General features: G+C 35.5%; 4 protein-coding genes across 10 annotated transcripts; 2 read left to right on the top strand and 2 right to left on the bottom strand.

The window, feature by feature from the left end:
* Positions 1 to 4,776: 4,776 nt before the first annotated feature.
* LOC18596559 (uncharacterized) lies at positions 4,777 to 9,451 on the top strand. Of its 6 annotated transcripts, none has more exons than XM_088807348.1 (9): positions 4,777 to 4,974; positions 5,573 to 5,605; positions 5,782 to 6,498; positions 6,945 to 7,133; positions 7,247 to 7,338; positions 7,757 to 7,816; positions 7,901 to 7,985; positions 8,616 to 8,819; positions 8,949 to 9,092. In XM_088807348.1, the coding sequence occupies exons 2-9, from the start codon at positions 5,576 to 5,578 to the stop codon at positions 8,955 to 8,957; spliced, it is 1,386 nt and encodes a 461-aa protein (XP_088663474.1). In that variant the 5' UTR covers positions 4,777 to 4,974; positions 5,573 to 5,575; the 3' UTR covers positions 8,958 to 9,092. The 6 variants fall into 6 exon arrangements, with proteins under 6 accessions (XP_088663474.1, XP_017978989.2, XP_017978991.2 ...); XM_018123500.2 differs by having other exon boundaries at positions 4,782 to 4,974; positions 8,944 to 9,451; XM_018123501.2 differs by having other exon boundaries at positions 4,783 to 4,974; positions 7,916 to 7,985; positions 8,944 to 9,451.
* Positions 9,452 to 9,634: 183 nt separating this feature from the next.
* Positions 9,635 to 11,884, bottom strand: LOC18596558 (coatomer subunit zeta-1-like). Its single transcript, XM_007025110.3, has 6 exons — positions 11,737 to 11,884; positions 11,138 to 11,297; positions 10,662 to 10,809; positions 10,474 to 10,551; positions 10,090 to 10,174; positions 9,635 to 9,962 (listed from the first exon to the last, which is right to left on the bottom strand). Exons 1-6 carry the CDS (start codon positions 11,737 to 11,739, stop codon positions 9,903 to 9,905), a joined length of 534 nt encoding a protein of 177 aa, XP_007025172.1. The 5' UTR covers positions 11,740 to 11,884; the 3' UTR covers positions 9,635 to 9,902.
* Positions 11,885 to 12,341: 457 nt separating this feature from the next.
* On the top strand, positions 12,342 to 15,124 carry LOC18596557 (Transcriptional coactivator/pterin dehydratase). Its single transcript, XM_007025109.3, has 7 exons — positions 12,342 to 12,501; positions 12,577 to 12,620; positions 13,015 to 13,118; positions 13,941 to 14,026; positions 14,101 to 14,224; positions 14,346 to 14,414; positions 14,813 to 15,124. The coding sequence occupies exons 1-7, from the start codon at positions 12,451 to 12,453 to the stop codon at positions 14,902 to 14,904; spliced, it is 570 nt and encodes a 189-aa protein (XP_007025171.3). The 5' UTR covers positions 12,342 to 12,450; the 3' UTR covers positions 14,905 to 15,124.
* Positions 15,125 to 15,581: 457 nt separating this feature from the next.
* On the bottom strand, positions 15,582 to 18,527 carry LOC18596556 (S-adenosyl-L-methionine-dependent methyltransferases superfamily protein). Of its 2 annotated transcripts, none has more exons than XM_007025107.3 (2): positions 17,169 to 18,522; positions 15,582 to 15,947 (listed from the first exon to the last, which is right to left on the bottom strand). In XM_007025107.3, the coding sequence occupies exon 1, from the start codon at positions 18,321 to 18,323 to the stop codon at positions 17,202 to 17,204; it is 1,122 nt and encodes a 373-aa protein (XP_007025169.1). In that variant the 5' UTR covers positions 18,324 to 18,522; the 3' UTR covers positions 15,582 to 15,947; positions 17,169 to 17,201. The 2 variants fall into 2 exon arrangements, with proteins under 2 accessions (XP_007025169.1, XP_007025170.1); XM_007025108.3 differs by lacking the exon at positions 15,582 to 15,947 and adding an exon at positions 16,868 to 17,011 and having other exon boundaries at positions 17,169 to 18,527.
* Between the last annotated feature and the right edge of the window lie 522 nt (positions 18,528 to 19,049).

Below are 19,049 nucleotides of genomic sequence, written 5' to 3'. Positions count from 1 at the left end.
TTGATACTTTTGTTAAATTCGTCAAGTACTTAGTCAATATATATGTTAGATTGTTTAATAATTTAATAAGTTTTAAAACATATGATTATGTGAATTTTTTAAAAAAACATACGTTAACCCTCAAGATGCTATTTGTGTAATTTTGTAATTTCACAAATACTTCATTCTCAAAAAAAAAAGGTATCCTTGCAATATATAAGGTTGAAACAAGTTTTTAACTTTATGTTAAATAGAAGACTTATGTTCAGCCTTTAATCAATAACCATCACCAGTTATACAATATTCAAGATTTTTTTGTTGGTGCATATATATGAGGTTTAGATGGAATTTAAGCAATTCGTAAAATTGACTTTAAGACAAGTCTCTATTTTTAAGATTTATTTTGCCCTCACTATTTGATGTGCAAAAAGAGAATTATGCAAATAGCCACAAAAATATAATGAAGCTAATGTCTATTTTCGGTTTTCTACTTTATGAGCATTAAATATATCTTAAACGAGATATAAGATGAGAAGTTCAATCTTAGAACCTACTACTTGCAGCAAGTAAATTATAAAGAATTTGGATTCCAAGTGATGGAAACTCAAGTATATGTGTTTATTTTCAGAATATAACACTTCTATTGCTCTTAATTTTCTATTCTTATCTTATTTGTTTTTAGTGTGTCAAAGTGACTGATAATAAGTCCTTTATATATATTTGCAAGTGTCTTTTATATAACCATTTTATCAAGACATCTTTTTGCTTTAAAGATACTTTTACATTTTACAAGATATAATTCTTAAATAAAGGTATTGTTTTAATAATCACCTTATGAAAAGAACAATAAGTCATACCTTAAATCATAATTTTTAAGCTACAATATGAAAAGATAATTTTTGATATCCCAACTCTTGAGCTTTAGTATTTTTCAATTGTATTATACTTTTAAATCCAAAAGTGTTTTTTCAACATGTCACTTTTTAAAAAAACATAACTATTCACATGAAAATATATCTATAATCCAATAGTTACACTACGTAATTTTGAAAAAACACAAATTTTTCTCCTATTTGGAATGGGTAAATACTCATGATTAATTTAAATATATTTTTCTTTTCAATAAAAAATTCGTAATCCTAATCTCAATATGATTATAATTAATGCCACTTTTTACATATATAAATAGTCCTGCTTAACAACAAGTTTCACGATCAAACTGTTACTATTAAGCTTTATTCTCTAACGTTGATTTAAGGCCAAGAAGTAGCGTAAGATTCTGTTTTGAGATTTTTGGTAAAATTTCAGCATGCCTGACTCGAGGATTCTAACGGACGATGACGACGACTGTTCTCCTTGCAACCACTCACTATCACCGCCCCCACCGCCACCGCAGCCAGAGTGCTGTAAGACCAGCTTTGTATTCAGAGTACAAATCAGAGATCTAGGTTCGATAACGTCTGGAGATTCTGAGCCTAGCGTGGTAAAATTAGTGGCCTCATCCTTGGAGCAAGTGGAATTACACTCGTGTACATCTGGCAAGCATATGAACCGCCTTTTAGAAAAAAACGAAATTCGTGGCAGCTATAGAAGGCACAAAAAGGAAATAGACAGGAGGTTGGTTAGTGAATTGATGAAGTTAGATTTTGATGGGTGCGCAGTGGCTAATGTGGTGGTGGAAATGGACATGGTTCCAGATCAGTTGGATAGCCTATCGCTCTCGAACGACATCAAGGATGAACGATGTGCTATTTGCTTAGAGAGTCTGTTCGTTGATTCCCATCTGGCTCTACCGTGCTGTCACATGTACCATAACAACTGCATTATGGAATGGCTGTATAGAAAACAAGAGTGTCCTCTGTGCCGCCGCCCCCCTTGTAAGGATTGATGGGTTAATTTGCATTAATTAGGCAAATATCATTCGACACTCCTCTGTGTTTACTTGTTTTAGTTAAAAACTACTAGAATGTTTTGTTCATGATTTATTAATTGCTGTTTGACTTTTCAGTTCTGGCGGCTATGCGTTAGTTATTACTTACTTGGCAAATAACCTTTTCCAGCCTGCTTTCTTTCTTACGTGAGTAATAAGCTACACTCCTCACTTACAATTCATCCCGACTTGGTTGACGCTAGCTCAAATCACCTAGGTCATAGATCAATAATATTTTTATTTGTGTGAATCTTTTTCAATAACATTATTCGTTTTACAAATTTGTGAACGTGTTTTGTATGACTGTTTCTTTTTTCTAGCATTTTGATTGCCATAATACACACGTGTGTGATTTATAAAAAAAAATATAAAAATATTTTTTGTGGTTTGAAGCAATTTGTGTGATTGACAAAAAAAAAAATATTTTTATAGTTTAGAGAGTTCAGATATAATCTTATACTCGATAATAAATCGTAATACATCAAATATATATTTTGTTTCAACCCAATTTTTATGATTGATGAACCCAATTTGAGTGATTAATAAAAGAATCTATTTTTTTGGCTCGGAGGGTCTTGATACAGCCTTTCTTAAAACCTTTAAGAATGCGCATTACTAAACCTTTACAAATTTTGTAGATCCACTTAATAGCATCGCTATGAACCTTTCCTAAATTAAAAAGAAATCTAACCACCATAATGCCAAGTCCTGCGCAAATCATAAGATACATTTTTCTCTTTTTCATCATTGATCGGACAATTTTTGCATAATTTGAAGTGGTTCAACTTTTCAAGTATCCGTCCAACATAATTTGTTCAGAGACTAAAGTATATGAATTCCTTTAAACCCCACCACAAGCAATTGGACTCGAGTCGCCTTTTGTTAATACATCAACATTAAATTTCATTTCTTTTTTTAGGAATCCATGAGACCCCTTCCTTCTGACATTAAATTTCATTTCATTTTTGAGGAATCAATGAAATCTCTTTCTTATGATGACTATTATTTATAATTCTATATATAAGGAACTCCAAACGAGACTCTCAGGTATAGGTATATAAGGAAGTCCAAATGAGACTCTCAGGTATAGGTGTTGGCATGTGGCTTTCTATTTAGTTGCCATGTGGTGTGTTAAAGGAGGGTTATTTTAGTAATTTGACTTCATTTCCAAATTCAAGTGGCATCTACCATAGTGCTCTGGTTTGAAGGGGAGTGTTAAATAATTGTGTAAATTCAATAATTTAGTGATACCAGTTGGAATACAATGCTATTAGTTGATGAAGAAGAATTATCATAAAAATACTAGGAATTCCTAGAGCTTATGCCTCTCTATTGATATCCTTTCCCCTAATTCATCCTAATGGCAAATATCTGTTCCTTCTTTTTGTTGGATAAAGAAAATATTAATATTTCAAAATGTTAATATTTAAATTATCAATTATTAATATTTTAAATAAATTAAAAATTATGAATATTGAAAAATAAAATAAAATAAAAATAGATAATCATATATTATAATAAAATGTTTAAGTTTTTAATTATATATATTATAAAATTAATATTTTAAATTTTAAATTAATTAAAATTATTAATATTTTAATCATAATAATATTTAAGTTATAATATTAATATTTTAAAGTATTTATGATTAAATTCTAAATAAATATTAATATTTAAAAATTCTAATATTTTAAATGGTTAATTATTAATATTTTAAATAAATTATAAATTATTTATATTTAAAAATAAAATAAAAAATATATAATTATATATTATAATAAAACATTTTTTTATTCTCAAATTATTTTTACTAACCAAATATTGTAATAAATCGTAATAATAATTTTACTTTAATTTATTCTATTTCGTAAACCTAACTATATAATAAAATTTTTATTTTATTCTCACAAAATATCTATTTTATCCTATTTCATTTTATTTCATTCTATCCGTAAACCAAACTTAAAAGTAGCATAGCCATGGACTCTTAAGAAATCAGTTTGGCATGCCTGCACCATCTGTTTAAAAGCAAATAGGCAACTTGATTAGATTATACAAATATCAATTTTTGAAGATTAATTTATTATGTGTTGTTACGAAGATGAATGATATATATATATATAAATAACTTGGTTCATCCATTTTATATGTTAGAATTTATTAGTTCTATATGTGTTTCATTCTTGCTGTATATATGACGCAGCAATGCATAAATTCATATACGGTTCCCTTCGTGATGCTTCCTTAGATATTAGTTTATTGCTTTTAGTCCACCTAGTCATAACGTTGTTGATTTCACTCATGGAGAACCATACTCATGCTTGTCAAATAGGATTTTACTCTTACTCCTTTTCCCTTATATTTATTATTGTTAATTGCCCTTCTGTTTCAAGATTGATGAATAATGCTTTTGCGAAGAACACCTGTTTCTGATAGGAGTAATGTTACCTGATAAGGGCAGGATATTGCCTTTGAGGAACTGCAAATTTTCCGAGGGAAAAATTTTATGAATGCACAGACTGAATCAACAGTACTGCATTTGGACTATCATTCTCAGTTCCTCTAAACAAATTGCTCCGTTTGCTCGTCTATTCATCTTACCTAGTGATTTGCCGGTGCAATGAACATTTTCCTTCGTCTTTTACTCTGGGCAGTAAGTCCATTTTCCTCTGTTCATCGTCTCCGTTTTCCCGAGATAGAGTTGGGCTGTTGGGCTGTCGTCTTTGTCATCTTGATTCTTCCTTGTGGACCTTAATAAGTGGGCTTTGTTTTGGTCCCTATTTCTGTTGTCCAATTCAGCGAAACTCAGCCTTTCGCCCAGTCCAGAATCAGCGGCTTGTTCATAATAGAAATTTATTACTCCAAGCGCACCAATTGGCAATTGAAGCTTTTAGCCATAGTCCAAATTCTCCGACCATTTTGTTATTCTTCTTATTTTCGCATATATTCTTTTGTGCTAGTCTTTATCTTTGGGTTTTCGCTTTTCATTTGTTAATTTATAAAAATCGACCCTTCCATCGTCAGCTTTTCCTTCTGCTTAAGCTCAAACAGCATCTCAATTTCAGGTATTCTTCATTTATTTATTTATTTATTTTTTAAATTGTTTTCTTGTTTAATTGTTTAATCTGCAATATACCATTGGGATCACCTCTCACAAGTAAAATACCGGGGAATTATTTTAAAGTACAGTGGATTATAGGGGCTTTTATGGTATTCTGCTTTATCTTCTCCAGCTGCCGTTGACGATTCCCCTGGCGCTCTTCTTATTTTATTCTTGTACTTGTGCAACTCTGGTGAATAATAATTTAATTAGTTATATTTTCTTAATAATGACATCGATCATAAAATATTTTGATCTGTTTAGAAGCTTTCATATATCCATAATTCTTTTGCTGAGCGGAAATTTGAATATTATTAACAAATAATGGCAAAGTAAGGGGAAGTTGGAGGTTGTTGTTACTAATCGACTGACATGTAGTTGAGCTTAGACCTTAGAGGGTAGCTTGATTCTCCTGAGGCTTTTCGTTTGAATACTTAATTATATTTAGCATAAAGAAAGTGGAGGATTGGATTCAAAATAAGCTGGTAGAATTAATGGTTTAGTTAGGCAACTCGTATTGTTGGATGATAGAATTTGTATAATTGTTTTGTTGTTCTTGACAGTTTATGGTGCAGCTTACTTGGATAGATAAAAAGGTAATTCAGCAGTTTTTTATGTCAGCTTGAGTTTCAGAATAATCTAAGCATTCAATGTGGTTGTCTCGGAAAATAGATGGTGCAAGGGGGTTAGCTTTACAAGTTAGTAAGTTTAGGTAATAGTCTAAATGTTGGCTGATGTTGCTTCTTTGAGTCTTTCCCTTGAATGTCTATAGACAGAGCTGATCATGAGTGAGAAGGAGGATCACTCTGTTTCTCAAAAGAACAAAATGAAGATGCCAGAAAGACATAAGCATATTCCAAGTAGAGATGTCGTGCCTGGGAGTGATCTTTGGACAGATGGGCTTATTTGTGCTTTTGAATTTATTCGAGGCCATAAGAAACCAATGAACTCAAAATACAGTTCAAGGGTCCAAAGCAAACGATTAGATGACGAATCTTTAAAGGTGCAAATGCCAGCCAATGGACTAACTGAGGGTTCTTCTCCACGACTGGATGGACAGAAACTAATGAAGTCCTCTTCCAGTTATGAATTAAGGGATAATGTGGCTGCTTCTTTTGACGAATACAGAGATGGCCCGAACCTCCAATCAGGCCAGTTTCATGCTATGGAAAGATTTGATGGAAGTTGTTGGGTACCTATTGGTTGGGAAAGAATATCAGAACTTGTCAAAAATGTGCAAGTCAATGCAGGATGGGCTTCACAGCAGTTTGAGTTGATGGATAACGAAGACGATTTAACTGTTGCAGAGTTAGCAGCTCCCTATTGGGAGCGCCCAGCAGGGCCAATATGGTGGTGCCATTTGGCTGCTGGTCACCCCCATGTTGTGGCTTGGCTCAACAATGCTCAATGGTTACATCCTGCCGTCAGTCTAGCTTTGAGAGATGAAAGCAGACTGATAAGTGAGCGGATGAAGCACCTTCTATATGAGGTAATGGTCCACTAAACTTGTCATTTTGTAGGTAAAGTTAATTGCATCCCCTAAATCTTGTTTAAAGGATTTTTAAGTTAAATTGGGCTATGCACTATTTGATTCTCTCAAGTAAATGGGTGATAGAATATCACATTGTGGCACTGGGAGAAGAAAGGAAGAAGAGAATAACTAGTAACATTTTTCCTATGCTAATTTCTTTTAAATGCTGTTTAGTACCTACAACTGGTTTAACTAATGAGAATAACAGGTAATAGATAACAGATAACATTTGGTTATTTTGTCTATTAAAATTATTTTTTAAGCGCATAGGAGAAGTTTTTTCTGAGCCCTCTGGTCATACATGATAATTAGTATATGGGACCTCAGGTGGCACCTCCCTACCTGCTCCTTTATGGTCTTTGATTTTGCTGGGTAATTGATTGTGCATTTCATTATTTATAAAGGTCCCGGTTAGGGTGGCTGGAGGGCTGTTATTTGAGCTATTGGGACAATCAGCTGGAGATCCATTTGTTGAGGAAGATGACATCCCTATTGTACTCCGGTCATGGCAAGCACAAAATTTCCTCCTAACTGTACTGCACATAAAAGGGACTGTATCTAGCGTAAATGTTCTGGGAATAACAGAAGTTCAGGTTGTTCAGTTTTGACAAACCATAATGGACTCCATTGTGATAAAGTTGCTATGATTTTATAGACATGTAAGCTAACAGTCTTACTTGATTATTATTACATACCTTTTGGTCAGGAGCTTCTTGCTGCTGGAGGTCATAATGTGCCTAGAACAGTGCATGAAGTCATAGCATATCTAGCTTGCCGCCTTACACGGTGGGATGACAGGTAGTTTAACTTGTTCATTTTCAGGTTTTCTCAGCTATCTATAATGTTCCCTCCTAATCAAGTGAATGGATGTGATTGCCATCTGTTGCACCTCTCTGAGGCAGACATATCTATTTTCTTTTTGTGTCTCACAGTCTAATAGGTGCATCATGATGTCCGGAAGGATGTTAATTGGTACATATTAATTGAAAATTTCAGTAAGTCAATAATTTTACATGAAGAAATATTTCAATTTCATTGAAGGCAAAAATCATTGGAAGTAAAGTGTCATGGTTGCATTCTGTATGAAAGTAGTTTATTCACCTTTGGTGCAATGAAGGCATTTTTAAGTTGCATGACACATATGATAACTATTATGGCACAATTATGTGGCTCTTGAACTAACTTATTGTTTCCCTTTTACTATTTAATTTGTAAGGTTGTTCCGTAAATCCATCTTTGGTGCAGCAGATGAGATTGAATTGAAGTTTATGAACAGGTTCTTTCTTTTAAAATCTTAGAACATTTTCTTCAGAAAGCTTTTCTGATATTTTCATTTATAGGAAATGTTAGTGAAAAACAGTTTTCTTGCGAATAGGAGAAACCAGGAGGATTTGAATCTTTTTGGAGTAATTTTGAACCAAGAAATCAGAAGATTGTCAAGGCAGGTCTGCTACTTTCCTCAGCTGGAACGTCATCCATCATCATAATAGGAAAAAGATTATTAGTATCTAATTATTGAAAAGTTGCATAGCTGTTAGAGATATTTCTGACGGTTTATTCATCAACTTCATCAGAGGCATACAAACTTTCATGATGCCGAGTTCTTTTGTAAGACAGATGGTTTTTAGAAACAAGTATTACTTGCTGATTGACAATTCTGGTATTCTATTTGGAATGCAAGTCTAAAATGGTTTGGTGGAATAGTCTGTTCTGTCTGGGTGGAAATTTGAGAGCTCATAACTACAGTCAGGATAAAGCTTAGCTGCTCACACTTATTCGGATACTGAAGTTGCACATTCTAAATTGTTTGCACTGATTTTCATGTGTACTGCTCTGGTAATTAGGTAGTGCTATCTTTATGTTGTACGTATAATTGCATTTGCTTGGAAATGCAAACCTCTAATGATAAGTCTTTGTAATTTTTTAACCCATAAATTGGCATCATGTTCATGTGAAACGTGCTATTAGTCAGAAACCCTACAATAAGCATGTAGAAGTCTTTGATGGTCTCTTCCAGTAAAATGATTATGGTTTCTCCAGTGTATCTTCATGAATCTTGTCTTTAACCATGTCAGGTTATCAGAGTGAAATGGTCACTCCACGCAAGAGAGGAGATTGTTTTTGAGCTTCTACAACATTTGAGGGGGAATGCAACAAGAACCCTGCTGGACGGAATAAGAAAGAGCACAAGGGAAATGATTGAGGAGCAAGAAGCAGTCCGTGGCCGTTTGTTTACGATTCAAGATGTTATGCAAAGCACTGTTCGTGCATGGTTGCAGGTTCGTGTCCACAAAACAGAAGAATAAATGAATTTCATCAATTTCCGAGCCGATCACATTTTTTTCCCCTTCTTCCTGGAGTGATTTCCGTAACTCTCTTCGTCTAATAATTACATTAATGCAGGACAGAAGCCTTAGAGTAACTCATAATTTGGCTGTTTTTGGGGGTTGCGGCCTTGTTCTTACCATCATCACTGGGCTGTTTGGTATCAATGTTGATGGGATCCCTGGAGCACAGAATACACCATATGCATTTGGTTTGTTTACAGCCATCCTTACCTTCATAGGAATTGTGCTGATTGTGATCGGCTTGCTTTATCTTGGATTAAAAAAACCCGTGAGTGAAGAGAAGGTGCAAGTTAGGATGCTAGAGCTACAAGAGTTGGTCAAAATGTTCCAACATGAGGCAGAAGCTCACGCCCAGGTTCGTAAAAGTACTAATCGAAATAACTTGACTCCAACCGCTGGAGATGCATTCCTTAATGATGCAGATTATGTGCTCATCCCATAAGACAAAACGACCTCTCAAGCTATATAATGTGTACCACTTGTTAGCATCTGAATTGCAGTCCAAGGGGATAAATTTTGTAGCACAGATGTATGATTAAATCCACTAAGTAATTATTTTCATATGCTTTATTTGTTGGATGCAATTGGGGTGAGAGACAATGATTATAATGCCCCTATGCTTGACCCCCTTCAGAATAATTCTTTTGTAAATTGGGGTATAAAATGATGAATGAAGAAATAAAAACCTAAATCGATCAAAAAAGCCTTCATTTTCTGGTATGAAGGGGGGGGATCTAAAATCTAAATTATAAAAAAAGCAACTTGATATACACCTTGACCAAGCCATTGCAATGTATTTCTGCCATTATAGGGTTAGCAGCAGAAATAGCATCATCACCCACTAATGTCAAGCAAGCAACATTGCAACGACATCAATGTCATATCCAAAGTGTAAGGATAATTGCATTGCACCCAAAATGACACAAACTTCATCCCAAGCACATCAAGTATGGTATAACTAACATTACAAAATGATAAATCCTCTGGCTTCTCTCCTTTAGTAGGGCGTATGCATCACTTGAGGAGAGATCTTGTAAAATGTTCACGTGCAGTAGCCAATGCTTGACTTATTGTCTGGAGAAAAACCAAATGCGTTAATATGGTGGCAATGGTTATTGATATTTCACTAGATAAAGAATTCACTTCTGCTTTCCGGGGGAAGAAATAATCACGGGTAGAAGAACTAAAAAGAACATAATACCTGCTCAGACAAAGGAGCTCCAGCATCAATACTGTGACTAGCAACCTTCCCCGTGATAACATTTGCATCAGTTTCAAGAACGATACTGCACAAAGACAGAAACAGTCAAACAAGATAAGGATCCCACCCACCCACACACACTCCCGTTATTTTCCAAGGATCACCATCTTATGTTATCTTTTTTTTCCCTTGATTCTATATCCTATCCTATTTTCCTTTTTCATCCAACACACCCAAACATAATGAGTGAATAAAAAATCTAATTACTGTCCTTTATGTTTTTCTGCCTGATCTTCTCTCCCGCATTGTTAATAGAAAATGTCACTGAGAAATTCATGAAACTAAATTGATTCAACGTCAACTACAATGAATGATAATTCATACCCGCCATCAACAATCTCATCAAGGCATAACAAAATAAGATCTAAGTTCTCCAGTGCCTCCTTCTTGTCCACAGTGCCCCTGAAACAATGGGTAGTGAAAGCAAGGGAAAGAAAGACAAAATTAGGCATGAAAATATCACACACATATGTATCAAAAGATAATAATAGTGGAAAGTGTTATGAAAAAACCTAAGGAGGTTTCCAACTGCATCAAAAAACCCCTGGAGTACTGTGGCCAAGATAATCTCGTTTTCGTTTTCACCTCCAGTAACAAAAAAGTGAAGGTCTTGAACGAACTTGTACACGACAACATAGTTATCAAACATTGTTATCTCAGCTGTAAACAAAAAATTGTAGCGCCATGTTAAGGTAGCAGTATGAACCAACAACCAAACCAATGCTAACCAGGATGTTTTCTCAATCACCCGCATAAAATCAACGAAAACTCATTTCAAAACAATACATCCTAGTAAACCCTTTATGGCAAGCTAACAGCCTTTTAAATAATCAAACCCTATGAATCGAACCATTCTCAACCTTTCTAATCATTCATTCGACCTAATGAATGTACTCCAATCACACTAAATGTAAGGAAGCATTTATTTTTTTCTAACAAAATGAAACAAAGCATTAATACAAGAAACATAGTGCAGAAACTAATTTACCTTCGGTACGGGCATTAGTCTTTTGGGTTTTGGTAAAAACAGCTTTCTCAAAGGCTTCCTTAGCAGAGTTTGTAGGCCAGTCATCTGAATAATACTTAACAGCTATTCGTTTCCCCTCCGAATCCAAAAGAAGGATGTTTTTAACGGAAGGGCATAACTCCTACAAACCAGAATAGCAAAGCTCACAAAAGAATTATTTTCTTTTTCATAAAAATAACAAAGGATTCAACTAAGCAAGCTTATTAAAAATTAAAAAAAAAATTACATTCTACTATAATGTCGATTTAGTTTCAATTTTAAAATGCTTTTCTACCTCTCCAATTGAGCTTAATTTAAAGCCTATAATTTCCAATTTTTTAACTCTAAAAGAAAGAGCTTGGATCTGAGTCTAACTCTTCGAAAAATAAAAATTATATAGGAAATTAAATTCAAATCCGAGGCAAATAAGTTTAGATCTGCGCTAGAGATAATCGACTCTAGCCAAAGCAGATCTCTAAAACGCAAATTAGATTTCTTTTTGCTTTTTTGCTTAAGGTTGATAGAATGTAACTATAAGGAGTGCGTAGATGAAAGAGAGAAAGAAGGAGAAAGAAGCTGACCATATTTTTCCTGTTTGGCAAGATTTTCTCGGAAAAGATCGGATTTTTGTTTGACAGATGTTTTTTTTAAGCTGTAACCGTGAACGTTTTAAGCGACGAGAACGGGAAGGGGGAGGAAATTGGAAAGTGCAATTTATTGTAATTACCATCAATTTAAAATTATTTGTTTAAGCGCACCTTTGTTTTCTGTATTTTGTTTTGGCCCTAATACTTTATACTTATTAAGTTGGAGAGGTAATTATCCAATTAATTTGACAATTGACACCATACTATAAGTAGAAATATTAGTTTTGCTTAAAGAAATTGTATTTCCTTGGTAACATAATTATTAGATAATCTTAATTCTTTCTAAGGTAAAGTGAAATTTGAGTAAAGGTCAAAATATAAGTTTTATTCAAATTATTCCTTTTCTAATTGAAAAAATATGTTACAAATAATTCTATTAAACATTCCAAATTTTTCCTTTTTATATACTAACTAAGAACAAATGTGTCGGAACCTTTATTCATAAAAGATTTTAAGTGAAAGGGAAGGGGTGGGATAATGGAAAAGTTGGGGACCAAATACAAATTTTCGATAAGCTTCTGGGGCGAATATTTGAATTGAGTACGCAAAGTGTCAGGTGTTTCTTCATTCTGTTCGAAACAGTAGGGACTGCGGTTTTTGGGGCTTGGAATTGAAACCCAAGCACCGAGCACCGTCAAGTTTGACCAAATGATTATTCGAATGCTACGGACTCCTCTTTTCTCATTCTCTAAACCTCAGGTATCTACTCATCAATTCAGAACTCTCTTCCTCTCTCATTTTCCTTCCAATTTTCCGCCTTTATTTTTTTTTCAGGTGCCTCTCGCATCGTATCAAGTCCTTTTTGGACCTCATGGACGGTAATTTCCCTGAAAAGTTTATTTTTTTAATTAATCATTGAATCTGTGTTGCTGCGTATAAGCTTATATAATGATTACATTTTTGTTTTCCCCTTTTTTGTTTGGTTTATAGGATGGTAGATGTGAGTTCATTTCATTGCAATTAAGTTCTTAATCGAGATATTTGGCGAAGTGTTAAATTTAAAAATCGAGTTTATTTTGGGGGGTATGGGGGGTACTGTAATAAAAATCAAAATACTTACGTATAATCTAGCTGGAGTTCATTTATTTTCTATTGATTTGTAGATATTGGAACAATAGTATTGAAAATCTTCTTACAATTAAATAATTTGTTTAATCTGACCTTTGTTAGAGAATTTTATTGTATGAAGATGTATTTTCTACTTATATGCAGTTCTGGTACACAAGTGACTGGGACTCTTCGTGATAGTACTGGAATTTCATCAAATAGGATCCCGGTTTATGGATTTAGAACGTTTTGCATTGGCACTGATAAAGGTTTGTGATAACCATAGACCATTTTGTAACGTTGGTGCAAAGCTGCATACAACAATCTCTCTGTTTCTTTTGGAATCAATGCGATGTCTTTGTGTTCATTGTCATGCCCTATACCATTTTCCCAAAGATTTAAGGCCTTCCTTTCTGGCCCTTTTCGAATTCTTAATTGATGACTGCTTTTTGTGGAAGAGGCAACTGAAGCATTTTAATTATCATATTCTGGAAAATGTATTGTTAACATTTTTCAAATGGTTGGTTATAAAGGTTTAAGTGAGGCTTTGCTATGTTGTGATACTATACTTTGTGAAACAGAGTGCTTTTTCATTAGTCTTAAATGGACAGTTGTGGCAAAACGATGTAATCTTAGTTCAATGGTTCACTTTAGTTCTCATTATGACTTCTTTGTGAAACCCGTATGGTTGGGGCCTAAAATATCAATTTCTCTTGCCTTTCCATATGATCTTGCGCATCATCTTGACTATCCAGAGTTTAGAAAAGTAGGATTGAGCTTCATTGGCAGATGTTGGAGGAATAAATTAGCTATCTGAAGTGTGATTAAAATGGTCCATTTCCTTAAAAAAAAAAAAAAAAGACTTTCCCTGAGACCATGCATTTTAGTTTTTGTGTGAAGTATTAGTATTCGTCAGGGGATTAAACCTGTAGTGTAGGCTGATACATAGTTACTTTTCTTTTCCTTACTTTTTGGTCTGCTTGTTTGTGTACTATATGATCGATCATTGATGGTTGGTGTGTTGTTATGAAATTATATTTGATCATGATGGATGGTTCTTGTTGTCTCATGTGGTTTGTTGGGCTTGTTAGATTTGCTGACAAAGAAGTGTGTACCATGCAACTCAAAGGATCTACGCCCCATGACTGAAGAAAGTGCAAATGAACTAATTTCAAAGGTATGTTCTTAATTGTTAATTAATTTTCTTCACTGCATAAACCAAAATTTCTTTACTGTTTAAGTTTTGATCAGGTAGATGGTTGGAGTTTGGTAAATGAAGGTGGTACATTGAAGCTAAAAAGGTCTTGGAAAGTGAAGAGTTTCACCAAAGGATTGGAGCTATTTCAGCTCATAGCTGATATTGCTGAAGCAGAAGGTACTTTGCACTATGTTTTTACTCAATGCAGATCTCTAGTGGGAGATTATGACTGCGTAATTGACTTACATGGAGATTTTCGTTTTTACATGGATGAGTGAAAGTGTTGTGGTTAATGCAGGCCATCATCCAGATCTGCATCTTGTTGGATGGAACAATGTAACAGTTGATATATGGACACATGCAGTTGGTAAGAATTATCTTGTCCATGGAAATACTCTCATTTTCTGTTCTTCATTTTTGCCCTTTTTTTTCTTGTCTGTGTTCACTGTTCTGCAATTTTTACTTTGGCAGACTATTCTGACAAGGATGATTTCTATTTATTATTTCTTTGTTCATGAAACACCATGGCTTTTTTTAATGCCTGCATGAAGAGAAGCATAACTCTTCCACTTCTTGCATAAGTTGCAAGGCATGCCATCAAGTTTGATCGATACTTTCTGTACTATTTAATGTTAAAATGGGTTCTGGGATAGAGCTGGCAAACTTTATCCAAGTGTGCTGGAGCTAAGGGTTATAGATCTTCTCTGACTTGTATACTGCTAATATCTTCAATGTATATCAAACAAGATTGTTCCTTTTGAACAGGTGGACTGACAGAAAATGACTTCATACTTGCCGCCAAGATCAATGGGCTTGACCTGCATCATCTCCTCAGAAAGAAGGTTACTGCTGGATAGATCAACAGAAATTTTGCAATCTCTATGGACATCAAACTATCTGCGCAAATAAATTTTTTTTCAGTGTTTAAGTTTAGAAGTCAGAAACAACTATGTTAGGCTACTTCCTCCTTCTTCTTCTTTTTTGAATGTTTGTGGTCAAGATTTATAACTTGGTGTTAATGCTTTGTTATATTAACTTTCTATAGAATTAATGAGTTTCCAGAGGAGTATTTTTTTTTGTTGCTCTTTGCATTAGCCTTGCCTCTAAATGAGAGCTTTATCTTTTATGTTGGAATCCTTGACTAAACCTGGTGGCCATGCCTCTCAATTTCTATCTCTTTTTGGAACCCTGGCAGCATTGGTGGAATCATGCATGGATATAATGTTTTGCATAACAATTGGCGGGAGCGGAGACAGAAGAGGCAGCAGCTTTAGATTGCTCTTTTTTTTTTTTAATATATATCAAGTAACCATCATTGATGGATTAGTTAGACGTATCCATTTGTGGTCAGTAAGAAGACGTGGTAACGGCTGCCCCAACAAAGTTGGTCACCCACTTTACTGATATCTGAGTGGATCTTTTACGACAACACTATTTTTGCTGCATCTCCAACCGAAACTTTCTAACATCCTACGAATCGATGGTTCTCAATACGTTACATGCAGAAAGCCTTGTTTTTTGGCTTGCTAAGCCCTAAAAAAAAAAGGTAGAAGTCCATTATTTGGTGATTGTTCTACACATATTTATAGACAGCAACAAAATGTTATAACAAGTAGTTGGGAAATGAATGAGGGCCATCCACGTCGACCACTTTTATGAGAGAACCTTGTGATTTTACAATACCCTCCACTGCCTATAATTGTTGTTTTTTTTTTTTGCACATCTACAATCTTTACAACATTGAGAAGCTGCTGAAATCCTAATCCACGTTAGTGGGAATGATTTAAGTTGCTTTGTCACTCAAGCAAGGGTTTCCAGCTTTTCTGAGTGCAGACAATAATCTTTGAACAGATGGTGGCATGTTTCCCGCGTCCATGCGATTGTGATCAGACATCAATATCTGGAAAACATTGGATATTCACAATCAGAATGGAACAAATGAAAAGTGAAGTCGATGCAATTTAGCCTCCCACCTAGTATGCTTTTATTGGGTAGACAAACATGTTAAAAGCTTTATCCAGATATCTTGTCCAAGAAACCCTCAAGGAATTAATCTATGCCAAACACAATCACTCCATACTATAACCCTACCAATGCTCGGACTGCAAAAACTACGGTAACATTCAACGTGCATCAAACTGAACTTTTCAATTAAATGAAATATGAGCAACAAACTTTTTCAAGTGTTTGGTTGTTTGATTTCTAAGGAGATCAACAGTTTTAATGAACATGAGCCAGTGCACAAACTATAAGGCAAACATTTTCTGTATTCGGTTCATATGCCAGTGATCCTTCCTATCTTTACACTTGATACACAATTCAATTTTCAAATAATATAACTCAATTCTCCGAAAGAAATTATTCAAACTCCCAATTATATTATACTAAACTCTGGTAACAAAATCACATCATCATACTCTTAATAACACTGGAAATATGCAATTGGTTTTCGATAGTGGGAACAGAGCCAATTCAAACAATTTTAGATGAAGTTTAGGGTCAAGAGGGAGAGGTAAAGCTTCAACGGTGTGAAAATCCAAAGGACTCTTCAGCTTTCAAAAAGTCAACATCAGATAGAATATATAGTAACCATTGTCCAAACAACTAAAAGAAGTGGACGAAGGTTTCAGGTAATTTCTTATCAAAGGATTTCTTCTCACATATTAGGACCTCACTCTGATCACTTGTAGCAACAAATCCGATGAAATTCACCCAAAAAAAAAAAAACAAAACTAGGAGGGGCTCTTGAATCAAATACAAGATCAAATGCAAATGCTATCATTTAGATGCAAAAAGTTATAAGCAGTACACCATAGCCTCAAGGTGAAGCAAGAAATGAAACACTTTCATTAATTTAGTATCATAGGACAACAACAATTTACTTCAAGTCTTCAACTACTAGGATACTGTCACTACAAATACACAATGAAAATGCCTCACCTTCACCTCAGATCAAATAACCACCTAACAACCAAAATACAGTAGTAAGTAGAGTGTTTCAGCTCCCAAAACAGAAAAAGATTTTATATTTCTCACAAACAAAAGAATTTCCCCCAAAATTACTAGTGCCACTATGAAAGGAATTTAGCACCAAATTAGAGGAATTAAGTTAATTAATTACCTCAAAAAATCAATGATTCCTCAATTCCCATCATCACTTTGAAACAGGCTTTTGCAACAAAGCAGTCAAGTAAACTTCCCCATTCTTCAACCCACTTGAATCCGTCTTATTAGCAACTGCCCACTTCACTTTCGTATACCCAAGCTTCCCAATCAATGGCCCATAAATTTTCTCCAGATCCACTCCTTTACTAAAGAACCGATCCACCCACAAGTACCCTCCTCCTCTCAGCACTCTATCCACATCGTAAAACATAAACTCCATCACCTTCACCGGTATCCACCTGTTCACCGCCCTCCCACACCGGACCAGATCCATCGTCCCGTCGAAAACCGGCAACCTCTGCTGCAACGGCACGTGTAAAGGCACCAACCCTCTTAAGGCCACGGCTTCGTTGTAAGGTCCATTGACGTTCATGGTAGTGGTCAGCATCGTAACATTGTAGAATTTTTTCATTAAAGCAGCAAAGGTTCCAGTTCCGCCGCCTATGTCAATGCCCAGACGGATCACTGAATTGGCTGACTTGGCCAATTGCATGAACTGGTTGATAGGAAGATCGAGTTCAGAAGAGTATTTTAGCAGGGAAGAGCGTTGAGCGTTGAGATCGAAACCTATGGGGTTGTTCTGTAAAAGACAGGCAAAAGATTTACATGAGTATTTGTTCCAGATTACAGAGGAGTCAGGGAGGGAAGTTGGGAACGGGTTTAGGGGAAGAGAGGAAGACGGTTTTGATGGGGTTTTTGAGAAGCAACGCCGACGTGGAAGTGGGTGGCAACCGTTGAGAATGAGCGTTTCTTGAAGGTCAGGATCATAAGGGCAGATTGAGAAAGGAGTGTAAGTCATGTATTTATGTAGAAGATCAGGGTGGTTGTGGCAGGAAGAAGCAATGGGGGCGATTTGGGAGTGGAGGAGGAGATCTTGAGGGACGGTGGAGGTGGGTTTCGCTGTGGTGGTGGCGGTGGAAGGGTTGTGGCGCGTGAGGTGGTTGATGGTGGCGCGTATGGTGTTCAGCTGGCGGAGGAGGTGGTCAGGGACAGGGTCAGGGGCAGGAGGTTTGGGAGATTGGACGGTAGAGGAGAGGTGATAAAGGGAGAGGATGTTGGTTGCCACCATGGCCAAGAGAAGAAGGAAGTTCAAGCCCATGGTGAAACCCATTGATTCCGGTCTTCCTCCTCGCTACTTGTTTTCTATCTTGGATGTGCTCTGATTCTTCGGTTTTTCTCGATCTCGGTGCTTTGCTTAGTTACTGCATGTTTTGTCCGGTCTTCATTTTGGAGCTTTTACTAGTTTCAGTTCAATTTTCCCTTCTCAATTTCTCACTTGGGTTTTCGTACATCCTTTGGCTTTTTGAGCAAGGAGGTTTTGATCAGATGTAGCTGATATGATACTCCTGTAGGGTAGGCCTTCAAATTTGATCTGCAAGATTGAATGTGAACCGCTTGTTCGACTCAAGTGGGGTCATAGAAGCCCCCACATGCAAACCTAGACTGTGACAGGAATCCAAGCGGAACAAGAAACGAGCTGTCGCTACTCGCTTGCAATTTGCATGGAATGGATCAGTAGTCAGTGACTGTAAAAAAACAAAAAAAGGGGCTGCTGCTGTTCTGCCTGCTGGACATTGTGTCTTCTTTGATGAATATACGTAAAGAATAGGAGGAAAAACTGGTGGCACGTGAAATCGGGATCGATCGTCTACTTGGTTTTGTTAAAAGCAATTTGCATGCACATTTTATCCTGTTTTACCTCTAAAATAATAGGATTTGGAGAGCTGCTCCCCTCGTCTGGGATTTGTTGTATCGTGACAATGACGCCAAGGAAAGCTTCACTACTATTTGCTACGTTTCCATTTACCTTTTCCTTTTTACCTTTCATCAGTGTTAC

This window comes from Theobroma cacao, chromosome 6 (genome assembly GCF_053813885.1).
Source record: "Theobroma cacao isolate CCN51 chromosome 6, ASM5381388v1, whole genome shotgun sequence".
Classification (NCBI taxonomy): Eukaryota; Viridiplantae; Streptophyta; class Magnoliopsida; order Malvales; family Malvaceae; genus Theobroma; species Theobroma cacao.
This window is presented reverse-complemented; position numbering and strand designations above follow the sequence as displayed.

Coding starts and splice junctions, on each gene's coding strand:
- LOC18596559 (XM_018123500.2), top strand. CDS start 5,576: ATGGTGCAGCTTACTTGGATAGATAAAAAG. Junction 7,817..7,900: donor GAATTGAAGTTTATGAACAG/GTTCTTTCTTTT, acceptor AGTGAAAAACAG/TTTTCTTGCGAATAGGAGAA. Junction 7,986..8,615: donor TCAGAAGATTGTCAAGGCAG/GTCTGCTACTTT, acceptor TAACCATGTCAG/GTTATCAGAGTGAAATGGTC.
- LOC18596558 (XM_007025110.3), bottom strand. Junction 10,552..10,661: donor GCAGTTGGAAACCTCCTTAG/GTTTTTTCATAA, acceptor CCATTGTTTCAG/GGGCACTGTGGACAAGAAGG. Junction 10,175..10,473: donor GATGAGATTGTTGATGGCGG/GTATGAATTATC, acceptor GTCTTTGTGCAG/TATCGTTCTTGAAACTGATG.
- LOC18596557 (XM_007025109.3), top strand. CDS start 12,451: ATGATTATTCGAATGCTACGGACTCCTCTTTTCTCATTCTCTAAACCT. Junction 12,502..12,576: donor TCTCATTCTCTAAACCTCAG/GTATCTACTCAT, acceptor TTTTTTTTTCAG/GTGCCTCTCGCATCGTATCA. Junction 12,621..13,014: donor CTTTTTGGACCTCATGGACG/GTAATTTCCCTG, acceptor ACTTATATGCAG/TTCTGGTACACAAGTGACTG.
- LOC18596556 (XM_007025108.3), bottom strand. CDS start 18,323: ATGGGTTTCACCATGGGCTTGAACTTCCTTCTTCTCTTGGCCATGGTG.